We start from the raw sequence: 15,823 nt of genomic DNA, 5'->3' as shown, positions 1-15,823 counted from the left end.
GCCATAAAAAAGAAATGAAATTGAGTTATTTGTAGTGATTGGATGGACCTAGCGACTGTCACACAGAGTGAAGTAAGTCAGAAAGAGAAATACAAATACTGTATGCTAACACATATATATGGAATCTAAGAAAGAAAAAAAAATGGTTCTGAAGAACCTAGGGGCAGGACAAGAATAAAGACACAGACGTAGAGAATGGACTTAAGGACATGGGGAGGGGGAAGGGTAAGCTGGGACAAAGTGAGAGAGTGGCATGGACTTATATATACTACCAAATGTAAAATAGATAGCTAGTGGGAAGCAGCCTCATAGCACAGGGAGATCAGCTTGGTTCTTTGTGACCACCTAGAGGGGTGGGATGGGGAGGGTGGGAGAGAGATGCAAGAGGGAGGATATATGGGGATATATGTATATGTATAGCTGATTCACTTTGTTATAAAGCAGAAACTAACACACCAGTGTAAAGCAATGATACTCCAATAAATATATTTTTTAAAAAAGTCAGAAGAAATAAAATTGTCCCTGTTACATATGACATGGTCTTATATGTATAAAAACCTAAAGACTCCATACCAAACCATTTACAACTAATAAATTACTTTAGTAAAGCTGCTGGGTACAAAATCATCATATGAAAATCACTCGTGTTTCTACACAGTAACAGTGAACTATCTGAAAAGGAAATTAGGAGAACAATCCCATTTACAATAGCACCAACAAAAATAAAAATACTTAGTAATAAACTGAACTAAGGAGGTGAAAGACTTGTATACTGAAAACTCCAAAACACCGGTGAAAAAATTTTAAAAGAGAAGCAAACACAAAGACATCCCATGTTCATGTATTGGAAGACTTAGTGTTGTTGAAATTTCCATACTACCCCAAATGATCTTCAGATTCAATGCAATCCTTGTAAAAATTTCAATAACATTTTTTATAGAAATTTAAAAAATATATAATTCATATGGAATCACAAAAGACCACAAGTAGCCAAATTAACCCTGAGAAAGATGAATAAGTTGGAGGCATCACACTTCCTGATTTCAAAATACATTGCAAAATATATTACAAAGCTACAGTAATTAAAACAGCATGGTACTGACATAAAGCCAGACATACAGACCAATGGAACAGAATAGTAAGCCCAGAAATAAATCCAAGCATATATGGTCAACCAATCTTCAACAAAGGTACGAAAAACACACACTTGGGAAAGGACAGTCTTCAACAAATAGTGCTGGGAAAACTAGGTATCCACTTCCAAAGGAATGAAAATGAACCCTTATACCATACACAAAAATCAACTCAAAATGGATTTAAGACTTAAAATAAGACCTGAAACCATAAACCTCCTAGAAGAAAACATATGGGAAAAGTTTTATGTTATTGGTCTTAGCAGTGATTTCATGGATATGACACCAAAAGCACAGGCAATAAAAACGAAAGTAAACATGTGGGACTATGTCAAACTAAAAACTTCTGAACAGCAAAGGAAACAAAAGTGTAAAAAGGAAACTTATGGAGTGGGAGAAAGTATTTGCAAACCATATATCTGATGAGGGGTTAATATTAAAATATATAAGGATCTCCTACAATTCAATACCAAGAAAACTAATAAACTGATTTAAAAATGGGCAAAGGACTTGAATAGACATTCTCCAAAGAAGACTTACAAACGGCCAACAGGTATATGAAAAAATGCTCAATGTCATTAATAACCTGGGATGTGTAAATCAAAACCACAGAGAAATATCACTTCGTATCTGTGAGGATGACTATTATTAAAAGAAACAAAAGACAAGTGTTGGCAAGGATGTGGAGAAATTGAAACCCTTGTACACTGTTGATAGGAATGCAAAATGGTGTAGACTTTATGGGAAATAGTATAGAGGTTTCTTAAAGATTAAAAATAGAACTATTATATAATCTAGCAATCCCACTTCTTAGTAGTTCTCCAAAAGCCATGAAACCAGAATCTCAAAGTGATATTAGCACTCCTACATTCATCACAGCACTATTCACAACAGCCAATATATGGAAACAACCTAAATGTACATTGACAGATGAATGGATAAGAAACGTGGTATATACATACAATGGAATACCATTCATCTTTACAAAGAAGGAAATTCTGCAATATGTAACAACATGGATGAACCTTGAGGACACATGTAAAGTGAAATAAGCCAGTCACAGAAGGATAAATACTGCATGATTCCACTTATATTGAGGTATATAAAATACTCAAATTCATAGAATCAAAGAGTGGAACAGTGGTTGCCAAGGGTTGGGAGAAGGGGAAATGAGTTACTAATCAACAGGCATAACGATTCAGCTAAGCAAGATGAATAAGCTCTAGAAATCTGATGTACAACACTGTACCTAAGGACAATAATGATGTATTGTGCACTTAAAAATTTGTTGTGTGTAGATCTCATGTTATATGTTTTTACCACAATAAAATAAAAATTAAAAAAATTGATTGGTAAAAAAAAGGTCACCCAGCCTAAGTAAAATATTTTTGGTGGATCACACCTTAATTATGTAAATAGATATTAATGTTGATAAAAAATCTATTCTGTTATTAAACACTTCCAACTAACTTTCATAATTTGCTCCAACTGTCATCAATCAGGGAACTTCCTTTGTTCCTGACCCACATTCCTCATGCATATGCCTGAACTATTTTACTCCAGTTTTTTGCTCACTTGCAAGGGTAATCAACTGTCACCATTCATCATGATTTAAAAACCATTATTGCAATAATCTTTTCTTCCTCGTGCTTAAAAACCACAGTTCCTTTTAGATATTTATTTTGAGTAGTAGTGTGTATTATCTCCCCATCTACAGATGAGTTTTCTTCTTGTCCCCTAAATATTTTCTAATTTTTCTCATAAAATATGGGACTTTAAACTGGAGCTGAGTAGCTTTAAGTGTTAGAGGCTATTACATGAATTGACCTTATATTGCAATAGCAATTCAAAGTCCAACATTCATAATTTTTAAAATTATTCAATTTTCCTGCAAACATTTTAAGGATGATGTTAGCATTTTCATTTCACAAATAAGAAAACTGAGACAGAGAGACAGGTATAATTTGTCAAAGAGACATGGCTAACTAGTAAGTATCAGAATTGAGATTTAACATCAGGTCTCTTACTAGAACTCTCTGGCTGTTTCTATCACACTGCAATCTTTGTGTGAGTGCAGAGCTAAAGAGATGTGTTTACCAGCCCTTCTTTGGGAAGATCAATGAATTTCCCTGACAGGACATATTGTTTATAGACTCTACAGCTTAACAAGAGACACTAATAAGTGATCCTAAAACACTGGCGGCAGTGATGTTCCACAACCTCTAAAAATTCAACAAAAGGCACCAAGTCCTCAGAAGTGGGAACATATGACTTAAAGTAGTTAACAATCAACACACTACATATTTGTAACTAATTTAAGCATCCAATCCAAACATTATACAGCAGCTAAAGACTGCACCAATAATTTAAAGCAATGGCACTTAAGGAGTTAATATGCAGAGAGGCAAAATATCTTCATCAAAAGCAGCGTGTGCCTCCCTTTTTTACCTTCCCTGGCATGGACTTTGATGTCTTGGTTAGTGACTGGCCAGCTGGCTGCTAGCTTGATAAACAGAGAACCTTCGCCCATCGCACAGGCCTTTGTGATTAGGGTCTGGCATCTTTAAGAAGACATTCCACACAGAGGTATGCCAGAAGGAGGGGGCTAAGGAAGATGGGGAAAGCAGGATTTGTTAGCTAGTGAGAGGTAGGGGTGGCGAGGGAGACTGGCTAGGAAGCCTGCTGCTTCTCACAAGGTTAGGCTGAGCAAATTGCAGTGATGGGCTTCTCATTTAAGGGAGCTCAGCATGAATGTATAAAGTCTACTCTTAGAATCTTCCTACCTCATGTCAACCCAAATCACATTTCTTTTGCTGCAATTCACTCATCCTTTAATTCCTCTTGGTACCACACCAAATCTGAGATCCTCTCCGGTTTTAGCTTTGAGTCATTTTAACAGAGTTCCTAATGACCCAACTTGAGGTCAGTATATCCTGCTTCCTCAGACAACATTAAAATGAGCACACTGAGAGGACTGTTCAGGATTGTTCAATCTCTGTTCAGGATTGGCCTTGGATGATTCTAGAGTGGATTTCATGTTCCTTGTCAAAAATTGCTAAAATGGGGGGCTTCCCTGGTGGTGCAGTGGTTGAGAGTCCGCCTGCCGATGTGGGGGACACAGGTTCGTGGCCCGGTCCGGGAAGATCCCACATGCCGCAGAGCGGCTGGGCCCTGAGCCATGGCCGCTGAGCCTGCGCGTCCGGAGCCTATGCTCCACAACGGGAGAGGCCACAACAGTGAGCGGCCCGCGTATCACACACACACACACACACAATTGCTAAAATGGGTTTGCCATTTGAAGAACTAAAATTATTGTTTAGAAGTGACTAAAAGAGACTGCCATAAAATGCTTCGGATAAGAAAATTAAAGACAATATGGTGGTCGTACAAGGAGTCACATGATTTTCAGGGTATTGCAAAGTATTTCTTTGCAGAACTCTTCTTTTCAGCTCCCTCCCCTGCCCAGCGGGTAAGTAAATTGTTTGATAATGAGAATGTTATGACCATAACAAGGGTGACTAAAAAAGAATCAAACATTTTAACAAATCAATTAATTAGTAATTAGATGATATATAAACATGTGGTCAAACCAATTTTAATAGGATCTATCACAGTTATTTCCATAATTTTACAAATGGTCAGTTTGGGCTATTAGATGAAATTGCAGAAAACCCAGTCTAGTAATAAATGTCACTCCAAAGCCCAGAGCCTCTTAAAGGAAGGGGCTGCGCCATGTCACATTCATCTTTGTAGGTATACCGGTCCTGACACATCACAGGTGTTTAATAAATGCTGTATCTCTCCTTTATAAAGACATAATACATAAGGAACCAAGGTCTAAGAAGCAAATTGCAAAGGAGGTAAATACACACACTGGTTAAGCACCTGGTGGCAACCACAAGGCAAATAATGCAGCTTAGCATTGCCTTCCCCACAGCTGACCATGCTTGTCATGAAAATGATGTGGTGTGTTGAAATTATAGTTGCCTCCTGGTAACTGAACAAGGAGGCAGCTTGAGGTGAGAGTGAACTTTTTTTTTTAAAAGAAGAAATTTGCATTTTAGATATTGTTACTTTTAGTGGATCCAAGTCAACTAGGAGTAAATTCAGCTCTCAGTGTGCACCTTTCATTTTCTCTAATCTTGGCTCTCTTTTGTTGTTTTGATCATAAACTTGGACAAAAACATTTTTTCCCCTGACGTTATGGTATCATGCTGTCTTGTTCTCCAATGAAAATACCTACTATTGGAGCTTAATTAAAAGTTAAATTGTTTCCACTTCACAGCTATCAGAAGAATCTATTACAGTGTTTGTTTTTTCTTCATGTGAGATAATTTGGGGAAATGCTAGCTCCTCACTCCACAGAAGGTCACTAACTAAAATGAGATGGTTTAGTTGATAAGCATTCTTTAAGGAATGTGGAGTGTTCCCAAGATCCTATCCTTGTAGGGCTCTGGGCTCTGGAATGAAATCAAAGTCTTGTTAAAAGCTCAGCATCTAAATGTAGCCATTCAGAAAATAGGCATGAAAATTCCTTTCCCCTTCTAAGATATCTGTTCTTTAAAGGGTTGTGAAATATAAAATAATTTTAAAGGCCTTACCCACTTAGCTCAAATTATAAAATACATACAATGTCAAAATGGGCTAGGGTTTAAGCATAACAGTTATCACTTGATTATTTCATATATATATATATATATATATATACACACACACACACACCTCTCTCTATTTCTATTATTTATAAGTATCTCTATACAAATAAATAAATAAATATAGATAGATAGGTAGATAATACCTTCTGAGAGTCACTTATATCACTGAGTGTTATCAGACAAGATGCAGGAAAGTATTAATATATTTTCTTGGGAACCCAGTAGGATTTTTCTGCTTTTGTGTACTCTATTCCTTGCCTTAATAAAGGCACTGACCCCAAGGAAAACTAACAAACCAGGATCCCAGAACAAAATCCTAAATGTTGAGAAGTCAGGACAAGGACACACTGAGGTGCTTTGATGTGGGGGTCGGCGGATGATCAAGAAGAAGTCTTTGAACCATGTTTATTTCATGAGCCTCCACCTCTGGACTTCTATAAATGAAACTTTCCCATGCCCGTTTAGTTCCACTTATGTGATAATTTTGTTGGACATGCCCCTCAGTTAAATCATTTAAGGGGAATCAACTGCCTTAAACATGGCTGAAACATTCTGGCCCAGCTACCCCCTGCAGCCTCCACTGCCGCCTGTCCCCACCCCCCACCCCTGTTCACCATACACCAGCTACCCTCGTTCTTTATCTTCTCCGAGGTTCCCCAAGCCCCCTTCTGCTTCTGTGCACTCACACATCCTGTTCTCTCTGGTGTCTGCTCATCCTCTTCATCTTGGCCTGGCTAAGCCTCATCCTTGAGCTCCAGCCTAAACATCTTTTTTAAAGGAACGCCTTTCCTATATCTCCACCATGCCCTGCTGTGGGTCTAATTAGGGTCTTTGGTTAAAACTTCCCACAGCTTCACAGTTTTCTTTCATGGCACTTATCACAATTGCCATGATTCAGTTCCCTGTGTAATGACTTGTTTATTGTCTGTCTCCTCCACTAGACTGTAAACCCCATTAAGGCAGGAGCAGTGCTGACACTTAGCGAGATGGTGCCTGACCTATGATAGATGTGCCATGAACACTTCTGGAATGAATAAATAGAAGGCACCCACTAAGAATCTAAAGCCACTTGCACCTCATTTCCATCCACTTGGGTGGTACCTGACTGGAAACTTTTGGCCTGAAGTTTATTTAAGAAAGTGCCTGAACCCCTGTCCCGCTTCCCTCTGCCCTCCCCCATGCCCTCCTCTCCTGAAACACACACACACAACCCCAGGGAGTCTGTGAAAACTGCCAATGAAAGATACCACTTTTTTCCGCAGAATCTTGTCACACGCCCCGGAATTTTATAGATAATATATACTTGTTGTTTTACCCCAGTGGTTACCAGAAAGGAGACTTGTTCTTAATGAAACTTTAATGCTCTTGCCCTTCCCATTACCGGATGATTGGTAAGACTAATGATCAAGTAAGAGAGAATCAGAAAAATAAATGGTCATAAATTAAATCCTACTATGATCTAATTCTACTGAGATTCTTCTTTTCAAAATATAAACAGCTCTGTCTAAGTTCTCCACTGGAACCCAAAGGTGCATTTTTCATTCAGCCCAGTGCACACCTTAGGGAAGGACAGGGCTCTAAATCATGAAACTAACATATTTCCACATTTCTTCTGATAAACTGAAGTGCATCTGGCACCACCCTCAGACTTTCTACAGAATTTACAAAACAAAGATAATATTAAAAATCAAAAGTAAAAGAAAAACATTTGCGTTTCTAAAAGGCAATCTTTTATGGATATTACCTTAGGAGAAAATAAAATGTTTGACTTAATACCTACCGTCTGTAGTGAAATGACCACAGGGACAGGTCTAAATGGTTTATTAAGTAAGAAGGATTGAACCTATGAAAAATTGTTCTCTCCTAGAATATTTCTAACCCACACATGTGATTTATATCATGGCAGAATTCAACACAAAAGGTCTATTGTTTTTGGCAAAATAACCTGCAAACATGCTTAATTAGGATGCAAAGTGAAAGCACAGTTTAATACTGTTGAAAGCCATGAACTTTAGACATCAATTTCTACTATTATTATTATTTTACTTATGGAAATATAGGAAAAGCAGTAAATATGGAACTAGAAGACAAAGTTATCAACGAGATGTAACAGTTAAATCTTACCATTCTCATTTGTGTGTCAACATCACAAATAAAATGCTCTGAACACCCTACCTTGGAATGGAAATGAAAGAAATCGGTTTTGCAATCAAAGCTTACCTTCATTGATATTTGAAAAAGATGTCAGCATTTAAGTTAATCAATATCTATTTCTAGAAGGCTTTACTTTAAGAAGTGATGGCCTCTTTCTGGGGAGAAGGGATAATTCTTTATACTGACATTCCATTCCATTTACTGCAAGATGAAAATGAATGCCACCATTAAATGAATTCCATGGTCAGTTAATATTTAAAGCAAACTTTTCTATTGTAACCACTTAGTCACCATTCTATAGGAATATTTAGATTCTAAAAATAAGTCTGCAAGAATATAACACAGCACCAGTTTCAAACTGGTAATGCCCAGCTCTTCCAGGGTCATGTCTCATAATTCTTTGTTTCTATGGATCAGAGACTAAGGATGTGAAAAGGGAAGACCAGGTTCCAGGTCTGAATGAGGCAAAAGCAGAATCTGGTTACACTGTCTGGATATCGTAGCCAGTTCACTTATTTAAATTTTAGTAATCATTTTAAAGTGACAATTTATGTGTGACAAAAGACAAGGTAAGATGTAGGGTTAAAGCATTACATGGTATAGCAGAAAGAGTTCTGGCCTCTGGTCCTTTCCTTCCCACTGCTGTATACCTTCAGATAAATTATGTCAGTAACTTTCAGTTCTGGGCCTTTACTTCCTGTTTTTCTTTCCTTATCTGAAAATGACAGTTATTCTGAGAAGGATCAGGCAAAATCATGAAGTCTACAAAAATGGTTTTAATAGTACAAAATGGCACAGAAGGTCAGGATATTTCTGTGAAGCTTGAAAAATGTATCTACCAGAGATCACCAATCTGAAGAGTTAAAATTAAAAACTTCAGGGTGGGTATCTGACCTGAGGTATCTGAACTTACTGTTTCAAGTTCTTATTTTACCTCTGTAGACATAGTCTTAGAGTTGAGTAAAGTGTTAAAAAGTTAACTAGGTACTCTGTTTTATAAGATTCTATTAAAATTTTCACGGATTTATTTCCTATTATAAAATTAATACATGCTCCTTGTAGAAGCTTCCAACAGCTCAGAATTCTGTAAAGAAAAAGTACTTTCCCTCCACTGCTCCCTGCTTTTTCCTGCTCTCCCCACCGCTCCACACAAACACACACGCATAGGACTCTCCATTTCCACTCCTCAGACATGATCATTATGGACAGTTTCTTGTAAAATTAAATACTCTGAAAATGGAAAAAGTTGGTAGACAATTTATCAATTTAAAAAATGTTAAATTAAAGAAAAATCTAGAATTATCCCAGGCCAGTCAGAATTGGTGAAATCTCAAATTCCCTTGGGACAACAGAATGACCAATTGCTGGGTGAGGGAATTGAAACAATAACCCTGTAAACAAACTGTCTGGAGTGTATGGCTAGAGCCAGCCTAGAGCAAAGATGGAAAAAAGCCTTCAAGGAACACCACCTCCTCCTCGTGGTTACCAACTTGATGACGTTCTTCAACATGTTTTAATGATTATCGTATCTTCCTCTTCACAAAGGACTGATTTATTATGGTTTAAATTTAAAGAATACTGGTTTCCCAGTTTTGAATCAGGCTTAGATTACAGAACACATAAGATCAATGACTTTCTTCTAGGCAAAACACCCCTGAAAGCAAAACCCACAACTAACCCCACAGTGTTCATTTAAGTGCAGAAGGAACAGTCCTGGGGAAAAGTTCTTCACACAGTTCTAGACGCTAACTGCTTCCACCACCCTCCGTCTCTACTCCTCTTCCCATACCTGTCATCAGCACCTCCACACTTAACACTTCCATGGCACCTTAAATGCACAAACAATTTCATGTATTATTTATCTTAATCCTCAAAACCATTTTGTCAGGTAGAAAGGACAATCTTAGCTTTTCAATTTACAGATTAAAAACACTGAAGCTCAGAGCAGTAAAGTGATTGGCCCATGATCATTCCCCAGTAGAAGTATGTTCGCCCAGGTATACTACTGCTGTCTAGATATCTATCTCCATTTCAGAGCTCTCCTCTCAAGATCCCACGTGTAATCACTGATTCAACATCTGCACTTCAGAGTCCAAATGTGCTTAAACTCAGTTTTCCAGGCTCAGCCCATAATATTCTCCCCCAAACTTGTTCATTCTCAACGAATGGCACCATTATCCTTTCAGTTGTTCAAGCCCCAAACCTAGGAACCATCCCTCCCCACTACCCCTTTTATCAACATGCACGTAGACTCGATCACCACATCCTATAGATTTTGCCTCCTAAACTTTTCTCAAATCTGTCCACTTCCCCTTGTCTTCACCATGAATACTGTAGTCCAAGACCCCAGCATTGCACATAACAATCATTTCCATGTTACACTCTGTCTTTTGCACACTACCCCCATTCCACCCATTCTCCACGCTGCAGCCAGAGTGATCAGGTAATTTCTCGGCTTAAAATCTTTTGTTGGCTTCCCAGTGCTCTTCAGATAAACAGAAGAATCCTTAGTGTGGCCTATAAGGGCTAATATAATCTGACCCTTGTAAGCTGGCAAGATAAGTGAGCTCTTTCCATAATTTCAGAATACTATGATGTCTTTTAAGTAATAAATAAATATTTAAGCTTCTGTTTTTTCATAATGCATAACATTTAAAACTTAAGTGTATTGATTAATTGTAGAATGAAGTTTGCATTCGTGGATTTTTTTAAGCATTAGTAACACAATCATATATAAATCTTATTGATCCTTCTGAAATTCTTCTTTAAATATAACCAAGTTCATATTATTGTAATAACATATGCATTAAAATACATGCACAAATATATATAATAAAATATATATTAGTTATATAACATTCGTAAATTATATCATTCATTTCATTGTGTGTAATTTCTATCTGCTGCAAGCCTTTGGATAGCTGGAGAAATAGAGGCATGGACATTTCTCCCATGTTGTATGAATCACTCATCTCAGAGTTTAAAAAACATCAGCTTCATGGCTGCGTGACTTGTGCAGTTGCCCAGAGCCTGCACTTAGAGGAGCCCCATGCTTGGTTTATTGCTCTACAGTTGCTGTCTTGAAATTCTTAATTTTTGCACATTTTCATTTCACCCAGGGCTCCAAAGATTATTAATCTGTTCCTGCTAAAAACATTTTTTTAATGTATGTAGAGTTGAACTCTCTCATGTCATCCACGACCTAAGTGTTTATTGTACTCTACTTCTGTATTTCAAGAACTCAACAGGAGAAGAGCTCTGAGGACCACCAGAGTCAGAATTGTCAGTCAGTGGGGGGATCTATATATTCTGTGGCCATTCATAGATTTCAGACCAACAAAACATGAGGTTATACTCAAAAAATGAGGTTTCTAAATAGAGTGAAACCTGGTGAACAATTTTGGCGAATGAGGCAATGTTAACAGATAGTTAATGGGGAACATGCCTTGGATTTAGCTGTTACTTGAGATAAGTACTGGCCTAGATTACAGGGGATAGCCGGAAAAAGGCAACTGTAACCAACATTACCTTACAGAATCAGGTGATAGCCATATTAGAAATATTTTTATTTTTTATAAGTTCTTCAATACTTTTTTTTTTTTTTTTTTTTTTTGCGGTACGCGGGCCTCACTGTTGTGGCTTCTCCCGTTGCAGAGCACAGGCTCAGGATGCGCCAGCTTAGCGGCCATGGCTCACGGGCCCAGCATGTGGGATCTTCTTGGACTGGGGCTCGAACCCATGTCCCCTGCATTGGCAGGCGGACTCTAAACCACTGCACCACCAGGGAAGCCCCAAAGATGCTCATTTTAAAACACATCATGTGTTACTTTTATCTTGTCAAAGTTGAAAGGCTGCTGACATCTGTAAGTTACCATTAAAAATTATTATTATTTTATATCAAAAGTGCATGATCCTAGAAGAGTTGATTTACTACTTACCCTAATTAACTTAGGTGAATTCAAAAATTACTATCTAGGTAAAATTTAAATTTTAGGCTGATAATATTCCCTCATGAACTCAAAATTTATTTACACTATGAAAATTTCAACTTCCTTGAGCAAGTTATGCTTCTGAGATAAAAATTAAGTAATAACAGTTTCTAGAAATTTCTATTCGTGATAAATGTGAAGCATGCAGGTATAATGGTATATTCTTCAAGAAGATGAGTTTTGGTGTCAGACTTGGGTTCAAGGCTCTGCCTTGCTCTTTATTATGTGACTCTGAGCAATTTACTTGATCTTTCTGAGCCTTTGTTTCTGAATTCAAAATAGGGATCACAACACTCAATAAACAAGGCTGATGTGGGGATCAACTTAGATAACAGACATAAGAGTTCAGCACAGTGACTTGGAAGGATAAATACTCTACAAATGCAGCTATCATCATTGATAGGATTTCTCCTCCAGGATTTTAATCTATTAAACAGTTACCTTATTGACAGGAATAATGTTTTTGACATTGTAGTAGAAGCCGAAATAAACCATGTTGAAAACTCCGTGACGTCCCAAAGTTGCTGTAAATCCTTTGTTGAGGCCCTGGAATCCCAAGCCTTCCTTCTTAATGATGTGTCTTGCGTAACTCATGGTGGATGGTTGCTGCATGAGAGAGGAGAAAGGTCATCTTTGGGACTGTGAAACAGAATAAATTACAGTTTTAACTTCCCTTCAAGCCCAAAATTATTAGGGACTTATTTTTCCCCAAAGATGAATAATCATGCCTGGATTCATGCTTTTTAAAATTAGGAAACCCCAAAAGTAAACAAAATTGCATGCATAACAACAGGCCTTAAAGGGAAGATTGTTGGCCAAGAAAAAATATCTTTGATGGAATTAGTGAAACTAATGTCATATAATAACTAACATCATTTTCAACATGTCAATAGTTGCATCCAATTCTGGATCATCCACACTAATAGAGGGGATTAACCATATAGATAAACTAGTAATCCATACTGGTAATCCATAACTGTGCATAATCCAAAAGGAATGTATTTTTGGCTCCTGAATATTTACCTTTCTAATTATGTTTTTCTAAAGTGAATGTTACAATTAGTCCTGATTCCATTCCCTCAATAGTTTAAACTGGCGTTAGGTTAGAAATCGGCTGTGGATAAATAGCAGTTGATTGTAGACTTCCTCAAGAAAGTGGGCAATCAGTGTGTGTAACACTTGCTGTGATAAATGATAAATCAATGGTGTTGAGAGTACTGGGTTACCTTTAATTTACTTCTTTCCAGCCCTTTGATTGATTACCTAAGGTTGAAATACCTTGACTGCTGGAACCCAGTCAGTGCTACTTTTGGAACTTGCTAAAGAAATCACTGTAGTTTGCCCTGGGTTTTATAATTCATTACAGTACAATTACAACAATTCATGTGGGTTTTTAAATAAGGTTGAGTGACTGTTTCCTTTTTGGAGGTACAGCACAAAGGATCTCTCTCCCTCTTAAATTTTGAATACTGAATAGTAAATAAGGGGAAACGTTCAGCATTTAATTTTTTTCCCATGAGGCAAGCACTGAGATGACCCGTATTTGAAATTTCACTGGAGCAGGTTGCTGGAGTGATCGTGGCAGTCTGATGCACTCACTGACTAAAAGTGTTTTCTTATCACGTGCAATTAAGGCTGTGTCAGCAGAACAGAACAAATCCAATCAAGGCTTTTCATCCAACTTTGTAGCTATATAATTAACCTGATACATTTAAATGAGTTTGTTTAGAGAGTAAACCCTATAGCTTTTACTGATAAATGTTTTAAAAACTCTAGCTACAATTCTACACTCAAATTCATCTTTTCATTTAAGAGGATTAATTACAATAAATTACATTAATCCCAAGAAAACCCTTTTTTTGTGACATGAGAAAAACACATACCTTAAAACAATAGAAGACATTTCATATCGGAAAACCAAAAATTCTCAGAAGGTTAAAGTTCACTCTCTCTGCTACAAAATGGGATTTTTTTGTTTGTGTTATGGCACATTGACTATCAACCCCAGTTATTTATTTTGGTTTTCAAAAGAGACTTGAGGACAAGTTGAGCAGAAGTTCATTTCTGTTGGAAAGACTCTGAAAGTGCTGAGCAAACTCCTAGGCACTGCTCTCTTGTTGTGAGGAAGGCAGCCTAGAGGGCAAAGGCAAGGAAAGGAGGCAGCTCTCCTGGGGATGAAAGAAACTAGGCAGAAGTGAGGCTGGCTGGGTCCAGACTGACCAACACCAGTCCTCCCTGCTTCTAGCCCAAGCTTTCTCTCCATCCTCACCCACTCTGAAGCCCCAAGGGCAGGAGAGATGGGGAGGTCAGAGGCCATCTAGATTCTTCAGCAACAGAGGAACCAATGACTTTGAATGAAAGTGCAGATTAACATGGCTTTCCCTAAATAAAACAGGTATAAAGATGTGTCTATCATTTAAAAATCTAGTGTGCTAAATCATCAAAATTTAAAGAGAGGACTTCTATTAGATCTTTTTTTAAATTAATTTTTATTGGAGTACAGTTGATTTACAATGTCGTGTTAGTTTCTGCTGTACAGCAAAGTGAATCAGTTATACATATACATATATCCCCTCTTTTTTAGCTTTTCCCATATAGGTCATTACAGAGTATTGAGTAGAGTTCCCTGTGCTATACAGTAGGTTCTTATTATTTATCTATTTTATATATAGTAGTGTGTATATGTCAATCCAAATAGCATTTACTGATGGTCCATTGCCTGATTTCTACCAGCTTGGATGTTAGGTAGGTACGAAGAAATGTAACACATGGATTTTGACTCAAGTGCCTTGTTGAGTTTGAACTCAGCTGTGAATAATTAAGCAAATCAGGGGGTAGTACAGTAGTTAGAAATAGGGGGTCAGAGCCAGACAGTCCCAAGCTTTGAATCCCAGAAATATCACTTGCTAGCTTAAGCAGGTATTTTATCCTCTGATTTATCCTCACTTCATTCATCTGTAAAATAAGGATAATAATAGAATCTTCCTCATAGGATTGTTGTTGTGATGATAAATAAGTCAATGAACTTTGCCCTATGTAAGCATTTACTATACATTAGCTGTTAATAATAATGGCAATTATGAAGATAATAAAACTAGTCATAATAGTAAAATAACAGGTAATTTCTTTGGTAGTTGAAGGCAATGACAACCAAAAGGTGGAGGCTGATTTGAGGGGGAGGAAGGACATGAATAACTAGCCTCTTCCTGCTCATTCCTTTTGGCTGTGGTTTCCTTTTCCCAGAGCCCTGGACCCTTGTGACATGATCCTTCCTACAGAAATGCCTTCAGAGTGCAAGATCATAGGTCTGCTTTTTCTGGGAGCCACCCATATCCAGCTCCTGGGCTACAGATCTCCTAGGTCATCACCCCAGGGCTTTCCTCTCAGGAGCAGCAGATCCTGTAAAATGGTCTCTTCCCTACTGCTTGGTAAACATCCTCGGTAAGAACTCTTCACTTGACAGGTCTATGCACTGTAGAAGCAACGCCACCATGCGGGAGCAAAGGTTGGGAAAGGAAAAGCACACTAACCAGGGCTCCACCTGACACAGTTTATTTATACCTTAGAGAGCATATACATGCATGTTACCAGGTACCTGGAACACAGGAAGTGCTCATCAATGTTCGTCATTATCATAGATACTTGGTACTTTACATATATCATCTTACTTAATCCTCTGAACAAGTGTGTGGGATGGGTATTATCTTTATCCCCATTTGACAGGTGAGGAAACTAAAGTTAAGTTACTTGCTCAATATCACAGAGTTAGTGGAAGGTCCAGAGCTCCAACTGAGGCCCCTCAGCCTCCAAGTTCATACTTTTATACTCTGCATGGTTCTGCCATCCTATCATATACGATTGCCTCTCTCCACAACTTGTAATGTGGACAGCA

General features: G+C 37.7%; 1 protein-coding gene across 3 annotated transcripts in view; it reads right to left on the bottom strand.

Moving 5' to 3' along the window:
- The window catches only part of SLC25A21 (solute carrier family 25 member 21), a 534,640-nt gene that overhangs the window by 26,332 nt on the left and 492,485 nt on the right, over positions 1-15,823 (bottom strand). For all 3 annotated transcript variants that reach the window (XM_060143361.1, XM_060143344.1, XM_060143352.1), the window contains one exon: positions 12,373-12,537. In XM_060143361.1, the coding sequence (XP_059999344.1) occupies positions 12,373-12,537 (165 nt within the window). The remainder of the gene's footprint in view (positions 1-12,372; positions 12,538-15,823) is intronic.

The sequence above is a fragment of the Lagenorhynchus albirostris genome, chromosome 1 (assembly GCF_949774975.1).
Source record: "Lagenorhynchus albirostris chromosome 1, mLagAlb1.1, whole genome shotgun sequence".
Taxonomy (NCBI): Eukaryota; Metazoa; Chordata; class Mammalia; order Artiodactyla; family Delphinidae; genus Lagenorhynchus; species Lagenorhynchus albirostris.
Note: the sequence above shows the minus strand (reverse complement) of the source record. Positions and strands in the feature narration are given on the sequence as shown.